Genomic DNA, 26,129 nt, shown 5'->3' with positions numbered 1-26,129 from the left:
AATGACACTGAATTGTACACTTCAAAATGGTTAAAATGGTAAATTTTATGTTATGTGTATTTTACCACAATAAAAAATAAAATACACAAATACTTTAAAAGTCTAATACTCTTTGAGCATTGATCTATACAAATATAACTGTTTCAGATCTTTCTTTAAATTTTTGCTTTCAATTTTCTTGTCCCTATCCAGAGTCAGTATAGTGAAGGGGAAGAAAATACTGCCTTCGGGGCTCAGCAAAGGCTCCCTCCCAGGCAGGTCTGCTGCTAGGCTGGTATGCAGCCCCACCAACTGTATGAAAAGAGGCCAATTCTCCCTGAGCCTCAGTTTCTTCATCTGTAGATGAGAGAATAACATCAATTATTCAGGGTCATGAATATTGACAGTAACACTGACATAAGAAATAAAGGAGCTGCCACTCACCAAAGTTATGACAATAAAAAAGAAACAATTGTAACGGACTGAAAAACACTTAACAATGAAATACCATGAGTCCATAATGACAATCAATTGAAAGAGAGCCAGAAAAACAATCGCCACTGTTCACAGCTACTTTTGAAACGCCTTACTTTTTTTTTTTTTTTTTAAAGATTTTATTTTTTTCCTTTTTCTCCCCAAAGCCCCCCGGTACATAGTTGTATATTCTTCGTTGTGGGTTCTTCTAGTTGTGGCATGTGGGACGCTGCCTCAGCGTGGTCTGATGAGCAGTGCCATGTCCGCGCCCAGGATTCGAACTAACGAAACACTGGGCCACCTGCAGCGGAGCGCGCGAACTTAACCACTCGGCCACGGGGCCAGCCCCTGAAACTCCTTACTTTTAAAATTGATCATTGAGGGAAAAGAATTAAACACTCATCTTGTTTTTCCAGGAGGAATTATATTTTGGGGTGATCCAACAATTCCCAATGATGATGAAAAGCTTTTCAGAGGAATGTTAGACACAAAAGTAAAAGGAATACAGACTTAAAATGCATTTCACAAACTCCAACGCAAATTTTAATGTGGGTAAGAATCAGCAACTGGTATTAAAACAATTAGAATTGGACGGTCATACTGTAAAACCAGCAAATTATTTTGTAGTTGCAAGAGGGGCCAGAATCTTAGAAGACATCAACCATCATCACCTTAACCCAATGGTTAACCTTAACTCTACTAGTGGTGGGCCAGACATCGTGCCTGCTGGTGTGCTACAGAGAAACTAGATCAGTGGTTGCCTAGGTTTAGGAAGAGAGAGGGTTGGGGTTGGGGGTGACAGCTAAAGGGCGCAGTTTCTTCTTGGGGTGATGAAAATGTTCTAAAACTGATTGTGGTGACGGTTGCACAACTCTCTGAATGTACTAAAAACCAATGAACTGTAAACTTTAAATGGGTGAATGGTTTAGTCATGTCCATTCTCTCTCAATAAAGCTGTTACCCCCAAAAAATCATGTGTGGCTATATCCAGGACAAGTCAGCTTCAACACAAACAAAATAAAGAATACATCATCTATAGAAAAGAAAAGGGGATTTGAGAAAAATTAGGTACTCCAAAATATTAAACACAAAGAATATAGAATCTAAATAAAAAAACATATTAGAGAAAAATAAGGTAGTCAACAATATCTTCTTCCTCCATTTTAGCTGAAAATAAACATTTACATAGTATCACAAATGTGCGCACAGTGAACACAAAAGTGACAGCAGTGAAAAACGTTGAGAAATTATAGCTCCAGCCCTATAACACTGAACTACCAAAATTTTAATCAAAGTGTCGTGGTGTTTTTACTGCTGTATCTCAGAAGGTAGCATAGAACTTCAGCCTTGACTTTGGCTGAATAGTTAAGATTAATGCTCGGTCATTTGAGATCCAGCCAAATGTGCATTTACTGCACCTGTATTCTGATGGTCTATCTCACCTTTTTTTAACAATTACTTTGTTGAGGTCACACTGGTTTAAAACATTGTGCAAATTTCACGTGTACATTTATATTTCAGCTTCCGCATAGACTGCATTGTGTTCACCACCAACAGTCTGGTTTCCATCTGTCACCGACCACACGTGCCCCTTTGCCCTCCCCCAGCCCCTTCCCCTCTGGAACCACTGATCTGTTCTCCTCATCCACGTGTTTATCTTTCACGTACGTATATCTCGCCTTTTGCAGTGAGAAAATCTAGTCTAGTGACATGTTTGGACCCTTTATCTTTCTCTCTTCTTTCTCCCATTTCCTCCTCCTCTTCTGTTACCCCTGCTTACCAAGAGACCAGGTCAGCGAGAAAATCGAGAATACTTCAGCCAAGCCCAGGATGTCATCTAGCAGCAGAAAGTCCGCCAGAACAGGGGACATCCCCACCCAGTCACTGGCTGGGCCTAAGAGAAGGCTGGCCGCCACTGGCAAGAAGCTCTAAGGCCTAAGCACAGACTCGGTGTGGCTGTGGGCCCGCAGACTACAGCCTCGCCCCAGGCCCCGCGGGCCATGGGCACCTGCTCCACCTGCGAGTCGCCTCCCTGTGGGGACAGGAGCCGCGCCCCTGTACCAGCCCACCCGCCTGCACCCTGATCACCTGCTGAGTCTTCGTGAGGCTCTCTCCCCAGAGGCTGATCCTGTTTCCTCTCCTTTTTCACCCCATTCTACCTCTTCCCTCCCATGCCCAGCTCTGATGGGAGCTCTTCAAACAGGACTACCCCCTGCCCCAGGACCATAGCGCCTCACCCTGCCCTCTGGGCCTGCCCTTCTGCCCCAGCCCTCTGTGATGGCACCGCACAGACTGAGGCTGAGTCCCGGAGGGACACTCGTGCCTGGGTGAGTGAATGCAGGTCACCCATGCTGGGCGCCCAGGGCCTGGCAGCCTGACTAACACACGTCACGTCTCCAGGGCACCTAGGACTTCTTACCCAAAAATGCACACGATGCTGATGTGACAAGATAACACTGCTTTTTAATGAAACCAGTATCTTTCGCATTTTTTCCCCTTTTTCTCTTTCCATTTAAGTAACTAGGCTGTTGTGTTCTCATGGCCACAGAAAGGTACATTATAACCAAACCAGAACTTTCTTTTTTACAAGGAGCCTCTTCCCGGCATTTACGTTTCTCTGCCTAGACCCTTCCTTCAGGAACAGAAAGGACTCATAACACAGACTGAGACTTGGAAGAATTTTATAAAGGAAGCCAACCTCTCCCTAAAACTCAAAAGATAGACCGGAAACTTCCACGACGCCAAACACACAGTCAGGGTCCACAGACGACACAGCGCCTACTCAAGGCAACATGTGCCCAGCTTACTTCCAGGGAGCTCTTCCCTCCAACGGCAGCCCAGTACTTCTGCCCCTTGGTTGTTCCGGAAGAAATGATGCTTCTCCGTACCCAGGAGCTCTGTATCCTTCCCCACCCCAGTCCCATCACAGGCATGGACTATAAGCACTTCCCAGCAAACGGGAGACCTTTGAGTTCTCTCCCAGGAGGAAACGCCACGTCTAAGCCATGTTGAAAATGCCTGAGCCAACACAGCGGCAGCCTCTTCCACTCCTCAAGGACCAGTGACCTTCACCTCGGGTAGCCTCTTTCTCATGTAGATACACGTGCTTTTCAGCTCATCTCCCATTTGCCCCTTTGGGTTACTTTGGGAAACCCTCCCTTTCCTGCTCTCTCAATAGAATCACATGAATAACCAGTTGCCTTGGGGAACCCAAAACAATATTTTAAGCTAATTTTAGGCCACCCTTGAATCCCATTTATGAAGCTGTCTTTAAAGGAAAAAAAAGAGGAGTTCAACTTTGGAAGAAAAAAATACAACCGGGAACCGTGTATTTTGAAACTCGAAACAGGCAGAACAATTTATTGCTCTTAAGTTGGTTGATCCTACAAATCTTGGTCAATGTTTAATGCAACCTAAAAGCAAAATAAAAAGTAAATATGCTTTAATACAACAAGCCAAAGAAAATAGAGTTTAGGTAATTTCTATCTGACTATGTATATAAAACTTTTTGATAGTTTCAAATTATTTCAAATAAAATCCAAATTCAATATAATAACCATTGTGTTCTCAACGTATTTATTAACCCATCCTTTCTTCTACTTCCCTTGCTATACTCTTATTGTCATCCTTGTCTTTCTTGCAAGGGTCGTCTTCCTGTGCCCACCCCTTAAATGTTGGAATTTCTAATGGTTTCACCCTGAGCCCGCTCCTTCACATTCTGCAAGCTCTCCCAGGTACCCACTCACTCTCCTAGCTTCACTTAGTACAGATGCCGGCGAATGCTGCATTCCCATATCCTGCTGGGAGCTCTCTCCTGCCTTCCAGACCTGTATGATACAGTCACTGGTCTTCAGCCATTTTCACCTGCATATCTCAGAGTCACCTGAAACTCAACATGGGCTCAACTGAGGCCATCATTTTCACAAAACCAACTTCCTCTTCCTATGTTCAACAAATGATAAAGCTCAAAAAATGGTAAAGAGTCCAGTTGTCCAAGGCAGAAATCAGGGCATCATCCCAACTTCTTTCTCCCCCTTATCCTCCCAGCCAATATGGAATCCACTCCACTGTCCCCAGCTCTGCTGTCTGCACCCTGGTCCGTGGGCTGGTCATCTTGCATCGGGATGACTGTAAGAACCTCCCAAGTGGTCTTCTGTTTCCACTCCTGTCTATGCAAATCCTCTCTCCACCTTCTAAAAACACACGTCTAACCCTTACACAACCCTTCCAATGACTCCCACCAAAGTCCAAAATCCCTGACACGGCATACAGAGCCCAGGGTGATCTGGCCTCTAACCCCTCGCCAGCTTCAAATCACACCATTCTCCCAGCTCCACACAACCTACCAGAATACTCGACCATTTCACATCCTCCAAAGCATCTTGCTTTCTCCATCCGCTGGGTTTATCTCAGGCTGATTCCTTAAAACTCATTTCCTCCAGAAGACTCGTCCAGGCTTGGTCAGGTTTCCCTGCTCTGGTCCATTGGTTCCACGGCCCCCAAAGGGCAGGAACCACTCTGTTTTGTTCACTGGAACTTTCCAGCTCCCTGCATAGCACCAAAACACAGCAGACACTTAATAAAAATTTACCCACTGACTGATTATGATGAGCACCAAGTCTTTCCAGTTCCACTTTCCAAACAGCTCTTAAAAACACCATTTACTGCTTCAGGCCACCAGTGTCATCTCTCTCTAGATTACTATGATGGCCTGCTAACAGGTCTCCTCAAAGCTATTACCCATTCTCTTCACTCGCTGTAGCCAGGTGGCCGTTCTCATCACATCGGCCTCCACTGCCTTGAGGCACAAACTGGACATCTGAGCACAAATCACAAGCCCTGTTGTGAGCCAGCCCCCCTCTCTCTCCCGCCTCCCCTCTAGTTCCTCCTGGCCTCACACTCTCCAGATATGTTCTCCTCCCGCTGGGTCTTCACACGTTCTCCTCACCCCATCACTGAGGGTGATGCCTGCCCTGACCAGGGTCCTCAGCTGGGTGCTGTCCCACCTGGTCAGTGCACAAGGCGAGTAAACGTACCACCTGCAGACAGCCCCAGTCCACACCTGCTGACCTGCCTCAACCATCAGTAGCTCCTCTCTCACTTCAAAGGATGCCGGTTTGCACACTAAGTTACCTGTCACTCTATCAGTGACTAATAACTGCTTGTCCAATTGTCTGTTTCTCCCCTAGACAAGGTCAAAAACTGTTTTATTCACAACAGGACTGGGCACCGTACCTGGCACATACAAAACACTGTGTGTTTATGAAACAAACAAATGGACTTACATCCTGTCAAAGCAGACACTTCCACTGGGATATTTATTTTTCCAGGGTTCACTTCTGAGAACCAAAATGTTGGCCCCAAAAACTTAATTTAAAGATTATATATTTTGCCAAATGATTTCAAATATATGTTTTGAAGACATTTTGAAATTTTCAAAGCCTAACTTCAATGTATATGGATCACCCTCTGCACAGGAGGGCAGGCTGCTATCTCAACATCAGCTCCCAGCTACTTCCCATCCGCTCTGCGCATTTGTACGGGGCCAGACAGGCACCCACCCTCACCCGGGGCCAGCAGCACACGTGCACCAAAGGGCAGGAGGTCACTGAGGGATCCAGTCCGCACCCAGGAGCTGGTTTTCTTTCTTTGAAGCAAAAGGCCCAGTTGTCAACCAAACCCCAGCTCATCCGCGCTAGGGTTTCCAACATGACAAACTGGTCTTTCACCACTTTCCCAAAGACACTCACGTCGGACAGCATCGGCTCATCGAGCTCCTCCACTCTGCTCAGGTTGGGCGCGCCGTATCGATCACTGATTTCAGCGAGCGTCTTGCCTGAGTCTGCTGCTGCGTCCTACAGTCGTAAAGCCAGTTTTACTTTTAAATGACTTCAAAGATAATATATTAGTTTTCTTTCCATTTTGATAAGAAATTTCTGAATTATAACATCAAAATTCAACACTGTTAATTAATGGAATGAACCAATACTCATTAATGACCAAAGAATTCTAGAAATAAACACTAAGACTTATTAAAAAAGTACATTCAAAAATTTACAATATACCACTGTAAGTAATCGTGTGGTCAATATCTCACAATATTCTAGTTTTTGAAAAGACAAGGGCAAACTGAATGTCCAATTTTTATCCATTTTGAGATTTTCCTTTAAAGTGCATCATATTTGTGAGTTGTCATTACTAGCATACATACTTGGACTATCAGCTTCGATAATCTTCTTACTAACAATTTAGCTATTAACATATCAGAATTAACCTTGACATTCCAGGACACTCACTCCTTCCACATAACACAGAATAACTTCTCCTTCTCACCTCTGAATGTGAAGTATCTTCGCTCTTAGCCATACTGTCCATATCCAGTCTCGCCTCCTGTAATACATAAAAATGAAGAAAAACACTTGGAATACTCTTTTAATCTTGATTCTATGTTTAATTTTCAAGCATTTCTCTTTTCACACAATGCTAGGATCCATTTAACAGCAAAAACGTTGTCCTCTTAAGCAGTGATCCAAATACACTCAATACACAACTGCAGACCAGTCTCACTTAATACTTTATACCAACAGCAGATGGCTGTGCTTTGCTTATAATTACATACAACTTTTTAAAAAAATGAAAGGGGCTGAAACATTAAACCTGAAGCCAAATTATTAGCAAACGTGAAAAGTGACCAAAAATTTTAGTAAATTCTTAAAATAAGAGAGTTTAAAGAGAACCCGCAGTTAAGTAGAATTTTACACATAATAAGAAAGAAGAAAATATTTCTGAAAGAATGAATCTGGCCCAAGTCCCTATCCGATGGGTGAACCGTCTCTCTAGGACCTGAGCAGTGCCCTCGAGACCTCTGAGCACACGGGCGGCCTCGTTCTGAGTGTGAAATCATTCTTCTAACCAAGCCACACCTTGCCATGGCCTCTCTCTCCTCATTGTAAGGCAGCGGGGCACCTAGCTGACCATGAGCTGATTCATCTGGCTGCTCGTGACCATATACAGGGCTGCGGTAATTACAGGGGACATAGATGAATATGGTCACCCCGATTACACGGGACACACATGGCACTGTTTCTCAAGACCATTCCATTCTCCTGAGAATGTCTTCTCTCACCACCACGTGGCTGCAGTGGGAACCGCGTTCCTCAGCCACGTGCAGCAAACTGGGTCATAGTGAGAGACTGGAACTAACGGCCAGAGAAGAGCAGAGGTGACAGCCCTGGTGGCACTGGATTCTCTTGCTCCCAAAGGTCTGGAAGGCCCGACTGTACCAGAGTCCTTCACGGTTTAGTTTCTCAAACCCAGGATCCTTCCAATAAACTTCCCTTCACAAATGATAGTTTAAGTCGTGTCTCTGCAGCCACAAGAAGGTCAGGGTGGAAGGAGACGAATGGCCTCGCCTCTGTGCAACGTGTGAGGCATGGGTCATGGGTCCTCTGCAGGAGAGGTGAGGCGTGATAAGCCAGGAGGAATACAGATGACTAAGTTATTGTGGCTTTGGTCCCACAGTCCGCTGATCCTGCAGATAGTGAACAACATGGGTGTGACCCTCTGAAGCCATGAAACAGAGTCCAACTCCTCCTACAAACCACAGACTTTCTAGCAGTCAAACAGAGCTCTCAGGGCATCTTGATAAAAAATACTTTCAATTCTCGTATCATTTAGACACTGTCTTCTTAATGCATTCTGGGTTTTCTTCTTTCATTTTAGATTCTGAATATTAACTGAAGAGAAAGGGGGTATGCATTTATATGTGTGTGTGCATGCACATGTATATCCATGCATCTGACTGCACTCTGAGATGATGTCAGTAACACTATGTACAGGGCTTTGGCTTTATCCTTTTAAAATCTCATCTTTTTGATGTTCAACATCACTAATTATCAGAGAAATGCAAATCAGAACTACAAAGAGCTATCACCTCATGCCCGTCAGAAGGGCTATTATTAATGAGACAGGAAACAAGTGTTGGAGAGGATGTGGAGAGAAGGGAACCCTTGTACACTGCTGGGGGGAACCCTCCCACCAGTTTACACAAACTGGTGCAGCCACTATGGAAAGCAATATGGAGCATCCTCAGAAAATTAAGAATAGATCTCCCATATGATCCAGCTATTCCACTGCTGGGTATTTATCCAAAGAGCAAGAAGACACAAAGACATAGAGATACATGCAGCCCTAGGTTCATGGCAGCATTATACACACTAGCCAAGATTTGGAAGCAACCTAGGTGCCCATCAAGGGACGAATGGATAAAGAAGATGTGGTATTTATACACGATGGAATATTACTCAGCCATAAGAAAGATGAAATCCTGCCATTTGTGACAACATGGATGGACCTTGAGGGTGTCATGCTGAGTGAAATAAGTCAGAGAGAGAAAGTCAAATACTGCATGATCTCACTTATAAATAGAAGATAAAAACAACAACAAACAAACTCATAGAGACAGAGATTAGATTGCTGGTTACAAAGGGGAAGGGGCGGGAGGAGGAGGAAAGCGGTGACTGGGCACATGTGTGTGGTGACGGATGGTAATTAGTCTTTGGGTGGTGAACATGATGTAGTCTACGCAGAAATTGAAAGATAATGATGTACACCCGAAATTTATATGATGTGATAAACCAACATTATATCAATTAAAAAAAAAGAAAAAACAATCTCATCTTTTTTATTCAATTCACCCTTCCAAATTTGTTTAATTGCTTTAAATAATGAAGCTCTCTTCTAAGCTATTAGTAAGCACATTCTGTGAAACCTGCTTCTGTTTTAAATTTTAACTATGGAATAAATGGGGGAGTAACATTTGAGTGATAGATACCAGCTCCAAGCACACAACCTGTAACATCCAGGTAAACAGTATAAGTCAGTCACTCAAAAGTTTAGTCTACATGAAGCAAATTTCTGGATACAAGGAAACACTGGTCAGACTAGAGGCTTGACATGAAGTACACAGACACAGTCAATGGAGATGGACTTTTTCGATATAAGTTACCAAATAATTTATTTAATGAAAGACATGAAAATACATACAAAAACGTGTGTAAAATGTAAATTATTGTTGATAATACATCTAACATAAAGAAAAAAGACATACTGCTGTCTCAGAGATCAGAATACTCCCAATATAATAAAAAACTTAACCTTCAACATCAGCTACCTTAATTAGGAACAACTATCTCTTGACTAAAATGTTGACAATGTTACTATTCGAGAACTCGACTGCTCACAAAGCAGTTTCACATACACGATCTTACCTGATCCTTACAACCCAGTGAGATGTTGCTAATAATATGACACTGTTATCCCTATTTTCAAAAAGGTAAACTGAGACTAGAAAGGTTTGAAGACTTGGTTAAGTCACACAGCTAATGCGTGGCAGGTCTTCAGACTATGAATCGCACGTGACAACAGCCAGAAGAAACAGTTCGAGGATTCTAAGAGGTTTTAAATAAAACAGACATTTAAAAAACTTCAAATTACCTTTTCCAATTGTTCTTGAGCTCTCTGCAGTTCCTCTGTTCTCTGTGTCTCTTTTTCCTGCATTTCCAACTCCAGCTGGAATGCCAGCTGTTGCTGAACATTCAGAAAGAAATAAGCCGTATTAGAGTCAGCTCAACGGCAAGGAGTTAACTCTATCACTCTGAAATGTCCCAGGACAATTAAGCCTATGCCCACCTAAGTTTCAGAAACTTACACAAATAAATGGGCACTAACACCCAATACTTTAGGTTTTACAAATATTTCCTGAAGTCCAAATAAAAAAGGAAACTTCCTTAATCGCTAATTTTAGAAAAGCACCGTTTATAAAATCAAGTTATTTTCTCTGTTTGTCTTGAAGCTGTAAATGAGATTGCCTTAATTTTTTCAGATACGATCTCTTTAAGCATAGATAGGTCTTCAAATAGGCAAACCTTGGTTGTAGAACAGTAGATGAGAAAATCTTAAGTATATTATCTGAAACTATAGACAATCAACAACATATTTGGTCCCAACTCAACATATATGCCACGCTAGAACAGAGGCCAGCAAACTAAATTCTGTGGGCCAAATCTGACCCAACTTCTGTTTGCGTACAGCTCACGAGCTAAAAACGGTTTTTATACATTTTTTAATGCCTGACAAATATCAAAAGAATAATGATATTTCATGACACATGAAAATCATATGAAATTCAAATCTCAATGTCTATAAACAAAAGTTTTATGGAAACATTGCCACGCTCAGTCCCTTCCTTGTTGTCTATGACTGATTTCCCACAATAGCACAGCTGCAACGGAGACCACAGGCGGTGCTCTCATCTCACCACAGATGACAGTGACGCCACTGTCACTCAACAGCATTAGGAGCCCTGGGATCACCATACTGCAACAGTTTTTCATCAGTTCATACTCATCATGTCAAAACGAGAAAAGAAGTGGATTTTGAATATTGTCCTTTTGGAGTATGCATTACTTTATTATCAAATTAATCATTTATCATGCGATGACACTGTACTAAAAGAATGCAATGAATATCAACATCACCAGATTAAGCATTCATCACAACACTCTTAACTCACATGAAACCAAAGGTCAAAGATTTTAGAAAACTTAAAACAGACTTACTTCATCAGAGCAGAATTTCTTCACAAAAATTAAAAACGAAAATGAGGCTACAATGTAATTAAGTTTCCAAGTGGCCCATTTTCAGCCAAGCAAGGAAATACACTTATCAATGGTGATTTAACTGAAATATGTTTGATTTCAGTGTCCAGGAAAAAATAAACCAGTTTAAGATTATTAGCCTTTTGGCAAGAACAGTTGCTCACATAGTTGATGATACTGGGAGCGACATCGATAGTCAACTGAAAAGAGGCAAATGATTTTGAGTAGTTTTCCCCGACTCTCGATGGGCAGGCAAAGCTCCCAAGTCTGCTCAGTTGTTGTCATTTACGCAAGGAGTCGATACTGAGTTTGAAGTGAGTGAAAAATCAGCTCCTATGAATAGTCTTCTTGGGATAAATATAGGGAAGAGTATTTTCGAAGAAGTTGAGAAACATTAACTCAGCACAACCAGAAGTGAACCCTGCTGAGATGTGCTACAGCCAACGGCGATAAAAACGTGTGCAACAGAAAAAGGACAGTTTAGTTGGACAAATTTACAAAGCTTGAGAAAATACAGTGTATAAAGGCTACAAGTATTCATTGTATTATTCAATAGCAGCTACTGTGCAGAAAATATTTGAAGTTATCACGTGTTATCGAGCCAGTGGTGTCAACAGCGTCCCTCATACACTCTCAGGAACTTATCAGTTCTGTGGATTTCTGTCAGAAACAGAAGCTGAACATATATCCTGACTTGCCCTACCACACAGCAGTTCCACGGCTTCACAGTGGTAACGGTCATGTTTTATTGTGAATTTTTGAGCTCAGAGCCAAGACTGAAACTTTTCTAAATGAGAAGAACCATTCTCGACCACTATTATCCAACATAAATGGCTTTGGAAATTAGCTGTTGCTGCAGACTTAATAATGTTTTTTAATCAATACACCCTAAAATCATTAGGCAAAACAGCACTTACATGTAAAACTTAAACTGCAAAAAAGTTATTTCGACAACAATTCAGGTTGTTTGAATCAAAATGTCAAGCTGCACTGTACACTTCCAGTGCCATCAAAAAACTGAAACATGAAACTAGATGTCCATCCCACACAAAGTGGCAGTGGATGTATTTTCAAAGCTCAAACTATTGTTCAATCTATTGTATTGAATGTTTTTAGGCCTTGCTGTAAGAGCAGAGGAAATTTCCATATTTCAAAACCCATTTAACTGTGTAATTGAGAAGCATTCACCAACTCTCTTTTGGAAGTGATTATCTACAAGGTAATGACACCCTAAAAGGCACACATCAAGAGAAAAGTCTAACAGAATTCTGAAGATGCCTTCCAAAAGATGAATATGCTCAAGTGAAATCATATGCACATGGACTGGTATCAATCTTTGGCAGGACCTATCTGTGTAAAAAGATATTTTCAAAGATGAAGTACGTAAAATCTCATTACAGATCAGCACTAACAGATAAACATTTTCAATTAATAGTGATGATAAAGAACATTAACTTTGAACTCCAACTAAATGAAATGTTATCTTTAAAACTAGAATTTGGGGTCCGCCAGGTGGCACAGTGGTTAAGTTTTAGCACTCCACATCCGCGGCCTGGGTTCACCAGTTTGGATCCTGGACGCAGACCTACACACCAGCCATAGGGCCTCGCTGTGGTGGCGTGCCACACAGAAGAGCTAGAAGCACTTAACGAGGATGCACAAATATGTACTGGGGCTTTGGGGAGGAAAAACAGGAGGACTGGCAACAGGTGTTAGCTCAGAGACAATCTTCCTCACCAAAAAGCATTAAAAAAGAAAAAAGAAAGAGGGAAGATCCAAGATGGCGCCATGAGTAGTCCTCTTTGTCTCTCCCCCTTCGAGTCTACAATTATTTGGACACTCATTGCTTAACAAAGGATATCCAGATAGCATCTCAGGACGTCTGAGAGACCCACACGACTATACATTGGAAGGCAGACGGACTTCCCTCCTGGAGGAGGTGGAGATAGGTGAAAACTCTCCGAGCCCGACCGAACAGCCTAGTACCTGCAAGCGGCTTTCTTCCAGCGGATGCCCCCAGAAGATCAACACACACCTAGGGCAGGAGCAAGCACACACCAGAGGAGCGACGGTGGAAACAGGTGACCAGAACCCTACCTAAACCCCCCGCAATTACTCCTAAATGCAGAGGGAAACTCTAGAGTTACACACCTGAGCCCGCAGGGAGAGTCTCGTGTCGCCATTGGCGGGGAGATCCTGCCTGGTGTCCACGGTGCCCGGAGGGTCCCAGAGAGAATCACAGAGGGTACGGTGGGCCCCCGGCTGCCACTGCCTGCACTGTGGGGCAAGGGATTGCCGGAGATCTTGGAGAGGACTGGGGCTGGGTGAAGCTCCAGAGGCCAGCTCCACAGCCCAGGGGGGAAGCTCCAGAGTTCCGCCTGGGCAGCAGACAAAACTCTCTGTCTGCCATTAGCAGAGGGCCACGCCCAGCATTCACAACTCCGCGAAAGTCCCGGAGAGAATCCCAGAGGGCGCGGCGAACCCCAGCTGCCGTTGCCCGCCCTGTGGGGCAAGGGATTGCCGGAGATCTCGGAGAGGACTGGGGCAGGGTGGAGCTCCAGAGGCCAGCTCCGCAGCCCAGGGGGGAAGCTCCAGAGTTCCGCCCGGGCAGCAGACAAAACTCTCTGTCTGCCATTAGCGGAGGGGCCACACCCAGCATCCACAACACTGGGAGGGTCCCGGAGAGGAGAATATCAGGCAGGGCAGCAGCTGACCAGCTACCACTGAAATCAGGATCTCCGGCTATCCCCCAGACAGGGCAAAGGGCTCCCCAAGTTCCTGGGGAACAGGACTGGGGCTGGCTGGAGTTCCAGCGACCCGGCTCCGTAGCCTAGGGGGAAACCCTACAGGCTCACAGCAGCCTCAGCGAAAGCCTCTGCACAGCACTAGTAGAGAGCACCCATCCGGCAGCCACAAGGCTGGAAGACCCCGGGACAAAAGTAGCATAGTTAGGTGAGCTAACCACAGACTGTAGAAGATGCCCATAGCTCTGCTGCGACCCATAGTGGACAAGTGAGATTTTGTAGGTGCTGACAGTGACAGAGCGGCAAATATAAGTGATCCTACCCCTAGCCGCTGGAAAAGCCCATAACACCGTTGCAGACCCCAAGGAGGGAGCACGTCTAGGTGGGCTGCAACAGTAGGCACCAGCAGCCTGAAGCCCCCCCGTGACGGCCCCCATGGCAGAAGAGGGAATCCAAAGGACCACTGTGACTACGAGGAGGGGCCCAGGCCCAGTTAGCAACTGTGGATAGGGTTCCTGGTTGGTGCAGTATAAACAGCTGCTCCCCCACCACAGCAGCAGAAACAAGCGGAAGGAGCAACTAAACTCTATCTCTATGCAGAGGCATAAATCTACAACATTAAGCAATGTGAAAAAATACATTAAATCTCCAGAACAGAAGGAAAATAACAAATACACAGAAAACAATCCCAAAGAAAATGAAATATATAACCTAAATGACGATGACTTCAAAACAGCCATCGTTAAAATACTCAATGAGTTAAGAGAGAATTCAGATAGACAACTCAACGAGTTCAGGAGCTATGTCACAAAAGAGTTTGATACAATAAAGAAGAACCAAACAGAAATACTGGAAATGAAGAACACAATAGAGGAGATTAAGAAAAATCTAGATGCACTGAACAGTAGGGCCGATAATATGGAGGAAAGAATTAGCAATTTGGAAGATGGGAATATAGAAATGCTGCAGGCAGAGGAGGAGAGAGAAGTAAGACTAAAAAGGAATGAAGAACCTCTCCGAGAACTATCAGACACAATTAGGAGATGCAACGTAAGGATTATAGGTATACCAGAGGGAGAAGAGAAGGAGAAAGGGGCAGAAAGCCTCTTCAAAGAAATAATGGCTGAGAACTTCCCAAATCTGGTGAGAGAGATGGATCTTCAGGTGACAGAAGCCAATAGATCTCCAAACTTTATCAATGCAAGAAGACCAACCCCACGGCATATAGTAGTGAAGCTAGCAAAAGTCAACGACAAGGAGAAAATACTAAGGACAGCCAGGCAAAAGAAACTAACCTACAAAGGAACCCCCATCAGGCTATCAGCAGATTTCTCAGCAGAAACTTTACAGGCTAGAAGAGAGTGGAATGATATATTCAAAAATATGAAGGACAAAAACCTGCAGCCGAGAATTCTCTACCCAGTGAAAATATCCTTCAAATACGATGGAGAAATAAAAACTTTCCCAGATAAACAAAAATTAAGGGAGTTCATTGCCACAAAACCTCCTCTTCAGGAAATCCTCAGGAAAACCCTCATTCCTGAAAAATCCAAAAAAGGAAAGGGGCTACAAAACCAAGAGCAGAGGAGATAAGTAGAAGGACAAGAACAGAGAGTAGCAGCTCTACATCAGAACAGATTAAACCATGGGACGAGAAACAAAGGAAATTGAAGAAAACCGGAAAACAAGACATAAAATGGTAGTGGTAGGCCCCCACATCTCAATAATCACTCTAAATGTAAATGGATTGAACTCCCCAATCAAAAGACACAGAGTGGCAGGATGGATCAAAGAACAAGACCCAACAATATGCCACCTCCAGGAAACACACCTCAGCCCCAAAGACAAACACAGACTCAGAGTGAAGGGATGGAGAACAATACTCCAAGCTAATAATGAACAAAAGAAAGCAGATGTCGCTATACTAATATCAGACAAGGTAGACTTCAAAGCAAAATAGATAAAGAAAGACAAAGAAGGACAGTATATAATGATAAAAGGGACTCTCCACCAAGAAGATATAACACTTATAAATATATATGCACCCAACATGTGAGCACCAAAATTTGTAAAGCAACTCTTAACAGAACTAAAAGAAGACATCAACAACAATACAATAATAGTAGGGGACCTCAACACACCATTAACACCAATGGACAGAACATCCAGACAGAAAATCAACAAGGAAATAATAGAATTAAATGAAAAATTAGACCAGATGGACTTAATAGACATATATAGAACACTTCATCCAAAAACAGCAGGTTACACATTCTTCTCAAGTGCACATGGAACATTCTCAAGGATTGACCATATTTTGGGAAACAAAGCAAACATCAATAAATACAAGAGAGTTGAAATAATATCAAGCATCTTTTCTGATCATAATGCTATGAAACTAGAAATCAACTACAAGAAAAAAGCAGAGAAAGGTGCAAAAATGTGGAGACTAAACACGCTTCTGAACAAACAATGGATCATTGAAGAAATTAAAGAAGAAATCAAATATTATCTGGAGACAAATGAAAATGAGAACATGACATACCAAATCATTTGGGATGCAGCAAAAGCAGTCCTAAGAGGGAAATTCATCGCAATACAGGCTCACCTCACTAAACAAGAAAAAGCTCACATAAGCAACCTGAAACGACACCTAACAGAACTAGAAAAAGAAGAACAAACAAAGCCCAGAGTCAGTAGAAGGAGGGAAATAATAAAAATAAGAGCAGAAATAAATGATATTGAAACAAAAAAGACAGTAGAAAGGATCAATGAAACAAAGAGTTGGTTCTTCGAAAAAATTAACAAAATCGACAAACCTTTAGCCAGACTCACCAAGAAAAGAAGAGAGAAATCTCAAATAAATAAAATTAGGAATGAGAGAGGAGAAATCACAACAGATACCAATGAAATACAAGGCATCATAAGAGAATACTATGAAAAACTATATGCCAACAAATTGAACAACCTGGAAGAAATGGACAACTTCCTAGACTCCTACAACCTCCCCAAACTGAATCAGGAAGAAATAGAGAATCGGAATAGGCCAATCAGAAGTAAGGAAATGGAAATGGTAATCAAAAACCTCCCCAAAAATAAGAGTCCAGGACCAGACGGCTTCTCTGGAGAATTCTACCAAACATTCAAAGAAGACTTAATACCTATTCTTCTCAAACTATTCCAGAAAATTGAGGAAGATGGAGTACTCCCTAACACATTCTATGAAGCCAACATCACTCTGATCCCCAAACCTGACAAGGACAACACAAAGAAGGAGAACTACAGGCCAATATCACTGATGAACATAGATACAAAAATCCTCAACAAAATTCTGGCAAACCGAATACAGCAATACATCAAAAAGATTATACACCATGATCAAGTGGGATTTATACCAGGGACACAGGGATGGTTCAACATCCGCAAGTCAATCAACGTGATACACTACATCAACAAAATGAAAAACAAAAACCACATGATCATCTCAATAGATGCAGAGAAAGCATTTGACAAGATCCAACACCCATTTATGATAAAAACCCTCAATAAAATGGGTATAGAAGGAAAGTACCTCAACATAATAAAGGCCATATATGACAGACCCACAGCCAACATCATACTCAACGGACAAAAACTGAAAGCCATCCCTCTGAGGACAGGAACAAGACAAGGGTGCCCACTTTCACCACTCCTATTCAACATAGTACTGGAGGTGTTGGCCAGAGCAATTCGGCAGGAAAAAGAAATAAAAGGAATCCAAATAGGTAATGAAGAAGTAAAACTCTCGCTGTTTGCAGACGACATGATCTTATATATAGAAAACCCCAAAGAATCCATAGAAAAACTATTAGAAATAATCAACAACTACAGCAAAGTAGCAGGGTGTAAAATCAACATACATAAATCAGTAGCATTTCTATACACTAACAATGAACTAACAGAAAAAGAACTCAAGAACTCAATCCCATTCACAATCACAATGAAAAGAATAAAATACCTTGGGATAAACTTAACCAAGGAAGTGAAGGATCTATACAATGAAAACTACAAGACTTTCTTGAAAGAAATTGACGATGACATAAAGAGATGGAAAGACATTCCATGCACATGGATTGGAAGAATAAACATAGTTAAAATGTCCATACTACCTAAAGCAATCCACAGATTCAATGCACTCCCAATCAGAATCCCAAGAACATTCTTCACAGAAATTGAACAAAGAATCCTAAAATTCATATGGGGCAACAAAAGACCCCGAATTGCTAAAGCAATCCTGAGCAAGAAAAACAAAGCCGGCGGAATCACAATCCCCGATTTCAAAACATACTACAAAGCTACAGTGATCAAAACAGCATGGTACTGGTACAAAAACAGGTCCACAGATCAATGGAACAGAATTGAAAGCCCAGAGATAAAACCACACATCTATGGACAGCTAATCTTTGACAAGGGAGCAGAGGGCCTACAATGGAGAAAAGAAAGTCTCTTCAACAAATGGTGCTGGGAAAACTGGACAGCCACATGCAAAAGATTGAAAATTGACCATTCTTTTTCACCACACACCAAAATAAACTCAAAATGGATCAAAGACCTAAAGATTAGGCCTGAGACAATAAGTCTTTTGGAAGAGAATATAGGCAGTACACTCTTTGACATCAGTTTCAAAAGAATCTTTTCCGACACTATAACTCCTCAGTTGAGGGAAACAATAGAAAGAATAAACAAATGGGACTTCATCAGACTAAAGAGCTTCTTCAAGGCAAGGGAAAACAGGATTGAAACAAAAAAACAGCTCACTAATTGGGAAAAAACATTTACAAGCCACTTATCCGACAAGGGGTTAATCTCCATAATATACAAAGAACTCACACTGCTTAACAACAAAAAAACAAACAACCCGATCAAAAAATGGGCAGAGGACATGAACAGACATTTCTCAAAAGAAGATTTAAATATGGCCAATAGACACATGAAAAGATGTTCATCATCGCTAATCATCAGGGAAATGCAAATCAAAACTACACTAAGATATCACCTTACACCCGTTAGATTGGCAAAAACATCCAAAACCAAGAGCGACAAATGTTGGAGAGGTTGTGGAGAAAAAGGAACCCTCATACACTGTTGGTGGGAATGCAAACTGGTACAGCCACTATGGAAAACAGTATGGAGATTTCTCAAAAAGTTAAAAATAGAAATACCCTATGACCCAGCCATCCCATTACTGGGTATCTATCCTAAGAACCTGAAATCAGAAATCCCAAGAGTCCCTTGCACCCCTATGTTCATCGCAGCATTATTTACAATAGCCAAGATGTGGAACCAACCTACATGCCCAGAAACTGATGATTGGATAAAGAAGATATGGTATATATACACAATGGAATACTACTCAGCCATAAAAAAGACAAAACTGGCCCATTCGCAGCAACGTGGATGGACCTCGAGGGTATTATGTTAAGTGAAATAAGCCAGTCAGAGAAAGACGAACTCTATATGACTCCACTCATAGGTGGAAGTTAATATATTGACAAGGAGATCTGATCGGTGGTTACCAGGGAAAAGGGGGGGTGGGGAGAGGGCACAAAGGGGGAAGTAGTGTACCCACAGCATGACTAACAATAATGTACAACTGAAACCTCACAAGGTTGTAATCTATCATAACATTAATTAAAAAAAAAAGAAAAAAGAAAGAAAGAAAGAAAGAAATTTCACTTAAAAAAAAAAAAAACCCCAGGGGCCGGACCCGTGGCCAAGTGGTTAAGTTTGTGCACTCTGCTTCGGCAGCCCAGGGTTTCGCCTGTTTGAATCCTGGGCATGGACGTGGCACTGCTCGTCAAGCCATGTTGAGGTGGCATCCCACATGCCACAACTAGAAGGACCCACAACTAAAAATACACAACTATGTACCAGGGCACTTTGAGAGAAAAAGGAAACATAAAATCTTTAAAAAAAAAAAAAAAAAAACCCTAGAATTTATTTCCTCATTAATAAGCCTGTATTTAAAAAAATCGTATTCACATGTTATTACCTTTTTTTATTTCATCAATAAGACATTTCTGGAAATTTGTTTTCTCTCTTGCTATATCTACATAATAAACCATAATACCTACATAAGATCCTCAGTTTCACCTCTTGGCCTGCAAATCATAAACCATCTACCTCTCCAGAGAGAGTTTGCCAGCCTGAGCTAGAAAATACTTTCTCACCATCAGTCCAGCTCCATTCCATAAACAGGCTAACGAGCTCACTCCATTAAGAGCATCTTAAAACTACATTTTTTAAAATGCATTTTTAAAATAATACATTTTTACATATAAAGAGATAATAAACAGTGATTAATATTTAGTCTTAAAGAGTTGTTAAAGGTAATTTCTTGGTATTCCTGTATAATTCTCAGCAAGATAAGAGCGATGGGGCAGGTAGCTGAAACACAGGAACACATCCTTCAACCGACTTTCAGACGTTGGCAGAGGAAGTGAAACAACTCTAATGTCTCAACAATAATGAAAGAACAGTCGCTAAATATCAACCACGCTGGTCAACATACTCAGTTTCTTAACATTTTCAGGAAATTTTCAAAACCCAATTCCTTTCTCCACACATGAGTAAAACCATTTGAAAGATATTCAAACAAATACAAAACAAAAAAGCTTTTTCTTCAAAAATAAGCTCAAGTAGAAAATGGCAGTAAAAATGCTTCCCTGTCCACAAGGACCTGGGCTGGCTAGAGGGCACCTGAAGTCTCAAGGAATTTCAAGTCAGCAGTCCCGACCTCAAGGACACCTGCTCCGGCAACCACCAGGGAGGCGAGCAGTGTCTGACCCTCCAGCTCACTTGACTCGAGGGGCACGGAAAGGCCTCTCGGTTGCTCTTCATCTCACCCTCTCTCTCTCTTAAGCTCTTCTCTGTTGGTCTACCTCTCCACGTGTCCCTTCTCTCATCTATTTCTGCCCCCCAAGCCACTTCTTTACTGGCCATAAAATCTCTGCAGAATATTACTGTATCTTCCACTCCCAATGCAATACTTAGGGTCTGATGCACAGTGGATTGCTTCATACGGTCTACATGACACAGCTGGAGAGATGTTTGATTTCCAGTATTGTCAGATTTTATCTAAGTAAGGTACAATGGACGAGCCAAAGACAGTTCAGCATCTCCACATTTGTGACGCCATCATCTTGGGGAAGGAGAATTGCTGAAAAGTTCTTATTCTGATAGACAGGGGACAGATACCAGCTACAGGAGCTGTAAGAGGAAGGGCAGCTCTTCACTCAGAGCTGGGACCACCCTGGCAGACACTTGCCCATTTGGATGATCATTTGACATCGAACTCAGCACTCTGCAACTTCCCAGAAGAATAAGCCAAATGACTCAACAAGGAAGACTCAGAAGCAGTCAAGTTTTCAACAGCACATCCATCTAAGGCGCCTAGAATGTTCTACCCCAGAATCAAGGATGGGAGATTGGGCAGAGATGCTATTTGCCATGTCTGTATTTTCCTTTTTATCCACACACCCCAATAACAGGCTTCTTTCCCGTTTTAAATATGTAGACTCGAGTTGAGACTCTAGAGTTAAGTACTATATGGTAGAACTAGAGGGGTGACTGAAATTTAGTTCAGACGCTCTCCATAAATTAACCGAGTCCAGAAGCCACTCTGGAACGTCCCCCATCTTGTTTATACTCCATGCCGTATCCCTTCAAGCACTCTCTTACCAACACATTCGCCTCCCCAGTGCTGCTACCCCAAACCTACTGCCGTCAAAGGTCTGCCTCTTCCACATCTGCGCTCAGATATCTAGGCTTAAGTGGAGAAAAATCACGTAATCAACAAAGCCCAACCAAACAGCAACATTTTAAATGCTGGGTCTCCAGCCACACCAGGTACTCAGTGCTACTAAGAAATTCGAAGTTTCCCTGGCCAGTTCTCTCTGCCACGGTCGGAAGCCACCACTTCACACCTTCACCACCCTCCCCACACCTGCCAGCCCACCACCTCATTCTTGGAAGACAATCATGGTCCCCACTTCATAAAGAAGAAACAAGTCACGCAGAAACTGCTTTCAACTGTGTGCCACAAAACCTATACACCTACACGTACCTACCCTAGCCTCTCCTCTTTCCTTGAATCAAAGAAGTGACCTTTGACCTTCCTAACCTATGTTCCAGACTCAATTTCCCTTTGTCTCTGTGGAAAGCTGACTTTAAAAATCATCTCCCTCTATTTCTTAGCATCGACTACTCTCCCCCACTTCCACTGTGTTTCTTAAAGAAAAAAAAAACTCGCTCCCTGAAAACTTCCTTGAAAGCATCACCCACACTCCCCATCTCCCCTGCTCTGCCCCACCCCACCCACACCAGCCATGGTCGCCAGTGGCCTTGAAGGGGCCCTGTGCAGTCCTGTCCTCACCCAACCAGCGACAGGCTGGGCTCATCACTCAGGTCTCACTGAGAGGCTCTCCCCCTCAGCTCAGAGGAAGGCACACTCCCTGGGTTTTCCTCCTACCTCACTGCTGCTGCTTCTCCAGCGAAGACGGACACAAATGTGAAGAGGAAAACCTAAGAAAGCTACAGCCAAGTAACCCAAGATGGGGAGTTTTTCAGCTCTTGGGTTGCATCACACAGAGGTTGATGATGCTAATTCCAGTCACCGCTGAACTCTCTTACTCATCTCACCTGCTGAAACAGGAGCTCCTCTGCTCTAAGCCTCTCCATCATTTCCTGCTCCATCAGGGCGTGCTGTCTCTCTCGTGCCAAGTCAGCCATTTCCTGTTGTCTCTAGGATTGTTTAGAAACAATATCACATGACTAATTAGAGACAAAACAATTTTGAAAGCATCTTAATTACCAACAATAGGGAAAGGGCTAAGTAAATTATAGTCTATCCACTTGGAAACTATATAATGATTTGGGGAAATGTGTGTTTTATTCGAACAAGAAACACAAAATTAAAATTATCCATTGAATATGATCACAATTATATAAAAATATCTACAGACAAATGTACAGATAAAAAGACTAGAAGAAAACACCTAAAAATCTAAATAGAGGTCTTCTTTGGGTATTGTTTTCTTCTTCTACTTTTTCATGTTCAAGTTTTAGTATAATAAACATACTATTTTTATAACAGAAAGAAATAATATTGAACTTTTTAAAAAGCAGACAAACTGGACCAATTATTGTACTCTTCTAACTTTCTGAAAGAAGACCCACGCTTACCAGCTGCTCCATGGTCACGTTCTCCTTATACTTGTAGATCCACAACGCTAAATACTCTATTGGGTCCACGGGGCGGACTCTCGCCACCTCTGCAAGACCTTGAGTTAGACACGCCCCAAGGTGCTTCTGAAGATACATTGACTCCATCTCGGACTCCTCACTTCTAAAGACAAGCATCTTTGCATTAATGCAGGAAATTTTCAATTAAGGCACAATAAAAGTACGGTCCGGGGAGGCCAAAAAGTGTTACATCCTGTCACCAGCCACGGGCACCTCCCATCAGGGACGGCACAAGCACGCTGGCCCCAGGAAACTTCTAACAGTTTCTAAAAAGGCTCCACAGAAGCCACTCCAACCAAAATAGTTTCAAAATCTTGAAGGCCCCTCCAGTCCAGGAGTGAGGAAAGGGCAACTGCCATTGTTGACTGCAAGATGACCACGTGCCAAACAACACTTCTCTCTCAATCCTCACAACACATCTGAGAGGTGGGCGTCATTATCCCCACTGTCAGCTGAGGAGGCCCAGCACGAAGAGCATAAGGGGACAGTCCAGGACCACACAGTGGCACCTGGCGGAGGCAGGAGTCACACCCAACTCTTGATTCCAGGGTGGTTACCTTAATGACTACTAAGATGCTGCTCCCAAGCCAGGAGAGTCATTTTAGAAAGCATCACAAAGGTCCACCTCAAAAAAAAAAAAAAAGGCCTTGAATCTCCAAGGCCGAAGAATAAAAAAATTCAAGCTTCCGAGAACAGCACATGAGGCTCCTCACACTCCGTCTCACCTCGGGGCATCTCTTCTGCCTCCAACATCCAGGCCTCTAACTACACAGAACATCCTGCCATCGGCTGCTCACATTTCACACTTGTCGATCGCCACACTTGCCACACGAAGACCCCACCCAACCTCTCGGCTCGGCTCGGGAAATATCTCCCCACCTGCAAGATGCAGATCTCTCATTCCCCAAGCTTTCTCAGACGACACAGAAAGTTCCTCCTTCCCCAGGCAGTTCACACAGCACTTGTCACACTGCCTGAGGACTGCCTGTATGCACGTGTCTGTCCTTCCAGAGACCAGCTCCTCCAGCCCCTGGAGGAGTGTTTTCGTCATAAGGGTGACACAGCTGGCTCTTTGTGGTGGCAAGGGAATGAGCTTCTCCCCTCTCCCAGGAATGTCCCAGTCTGTTCAGTTATGAAGATGCTCAAGAATAATCTTAGGCCAGATTTTTTTAAAAAAGAAGAAAGAAACGTAGCAAGCACTCCATCTCAGGTGCTTTGAAAGAAGTGACCACCCTCAGATGACTCTATGGAATCCGGACTCCTCTGAGAATCTAACAAAACACAATCATTATTTAACAGATCACACTCAGTGCTTCTGTATGTCAGGCATGAGCAATTACAGGGGATAGAATGCCAGCATGTCTACACCCGTCCCTGGACAAACGGACCTAACATGCTGCACAAAATTTCAGCAACAATGACCTCCTGAGGTTCATCCGTGGACCCCAATACAATGGGGTCTCTCTCATACAACGGTAGCGACAGTACAAGATGGTATAACTCCTTTGGAGGGAAATTTGGCAATATCTAGAAAATTACATATGTACTTACTCTTTGACCCATCAATCTCATTTCTGGGGTCCTATCTTGAAAAAATATAAAATGATATACGCAAACGGTTATTTTGCACCATTATTTAGAAAAACCAAAATGGAAGCCCATCCAAATGCTCATCATTAGGGGACTGACGAGATACAGCAACACAATGGATTATTGGGCAAGTGTAAACCAGAACGAGGAGGATCTCTAAAACAGGGGGTGGTCTCTAGGATACAGCATGATGTGGAAAAAGCCAGGTGCAGAAATTGTATATGGATGCCACCTTCTGTGCTAGCAACAGCTGCGGCAAAAGGAATGTGTCTGTGTGTATACACAAATGTAGTCATAAAAACTAAACATCTAAAAATTGAACAGTGGAGCAAATGAACCTAATTCCCTATCAGGTCGGCCTTGGTGTCCTCACTACACGGTGGAAAGAATTCTACAACTGAGTTTGCAACGCAGCATCCTCACTGTACTTCTTCACCGGGATATACTATAAAGACAAAAATAACTCCGCTGACACCTCAATGTCATCTAAAGGGGAGTGACATAAAAAGGCAACAGCCTCCTGCAGCTACTCCACAGAGCAACGGGTAATACGGAGGAAGCGGGAAGCCTCTGGCCCAGGACTAGGGCCCCATCCAGGGCCCATCTCAGATCCATGGGCGCTGCATGCCACTCTCAGCAGGACCCCGGCGAGGCTCTTTACCTCACCTGGCGTGTTTCCTGTCCATGAAATGGCAATAACACTCACCTTGCAAGATTGTTGTAAGGAATGGTGTTTGTCACACACACCAACAGGCATCTTAGCTAAACATCAGGGAGCCTCTTCCCAGAGAAACAACCCTGGAGAAGTTGTCAAGAGAAATAGAGGTCCCTGGCCGGTGCCTGGGAGAAAGCTGGCCAGCCGAGTGGCAAAGGAGAGGATCTGGGTAGGGCTGCCAGATTTAGCAAATAAAAATACAAGATGCTCAGTTAAGCTCGAATTTCAGATAAACAACGAATGATTTGTATTATACTATACTCATACTATAAAGCACAAGGATTCAAGTTTAACTGGGCGTCCCGTATTTATCTGGCAACCCTCGACTCGGGGCGGTAGGGTTCCTTTTTCTATCCCGGGTCCCCGAGGGTTGTCCCGCCCTCAACCAGGCGCGGCGCCACGCACCCTCGAGGAGGCGGCGGCGGAGGCGGAGGCAGCAGCGGAGGAGAAGGCAGCGGAGGAGGAGGCAGCGGAGGAGGAGGAGCCGAGGGCGCACCCGCGGAGCCGCCGGCGCTGAACTGACCCCGCTAGACTCGGGAGCGTCGCCCGCGCCCCGCACGGTCCGCGAGGGCCAACGTCCGAAACCGCCTCTGCAGCCGCAGCCCAGCCGAGCACCGAGCCCCTTCTCCCCGACTGCGCCTGCGTTGAGGCGCGTGCCCGCCCCCGACTCGTGGGCCGCGTCCCGTC

The 26,129-nt window shown here is 43.4% G+C and overlaps 1 protein-coding gene across 8 annotated transcripts; it reads right to left on the bottom strand.

Moving 5' to 3' along the window:
* Positions 1-3,784: 3,784 nt before the first annotated feature.
* On the bottom strand, positions 3,785-26,120 carry DYDC1 (DPY30 domain containing 1). Of its 8 annotated transcripts, none has more exons than XR_011438282.1 (8): positions 25,966-26,120; positions 23,078-23,240; positions 22,535-22,636; positions 9,949-10,041; positions 6,787-6,843; positions 6,204-6,308; positions 4,800-5,001; positions 3,785-3,866 (listed from the first exon to the last, which is right to left on the bottom strand). XR_011438282.1 is itself a non-coding variant. In XM_001501456.5 (7 exons), exons 2-7 carry the CDS (start codon positions 23,222-23,224, stop codon positions 3,837-3,839), a joined length of 534 nt encoding a protein of 177 aa, XP_001501506.1. In that variant the 5' UTR covers positions 23,225-23,240; positions 25,848-26,107; the 3' UTR covers positions 3,785-3,836. The 8 variants fall into 8 exon arrangements, 4 of the variants coding, with proteins under 4 accessions (XP_001501506.1, XP_023504750.1, XP_023504755.1 ...); XR_288915.4 differs by having other exon boundaries at positions 25,848-26,112; XR_011438279.1 differs by having other exon boundaries at positions 23,078-23,237; positions 25,848-26,079.
* Between the last annotated feature and the right edge of the window lie 9 nt (positions 26,121-26,129).

This window comes from Equus caballus, chromosome 1 (genome assembly GCF_041296265.1).
Source record: "Equus caballus isolate H_3958 breed thoroughbred chromosome 1, TB-T2T, whole genome shotgun sequence".
Lineage (NCBI taxonomy): Eukaryota > Metazoa > Chordata > Mammalia > Perissodactyla > Equidae > Equus > Equus caballus.
Note: the sequence above shows the minus strand (reverse complement) of the source record. Positions and strands in the feature narration are given on the sequence as shown.

Excerpts from the sequence above, each read along its gene's own strand:
- DYDC1 (XM_001501456.5), bottom strand. The coding sequence starts at position 23,224 with ATGGAGTCAATGTATCTTCAGAAGCACCTTGGGGCGTGTCTAACTCAA. Across the intron at positions 10,042-22,534 it reads AGGAGCTCCTGTTTCAGCAG|CAACAGCTGGCATTCCAGCT; the intron begins GTGAGATGAGTA and ends CTGAATGTTCAG. Across the intron at positions 3,867-6,203 it reads ATGAGCCGATGCTGTCCGAC|GTTGCATTAAACATTGACCA; the intron begins GTGAGTGTCTTT and ends TTTTGCTTTTAG.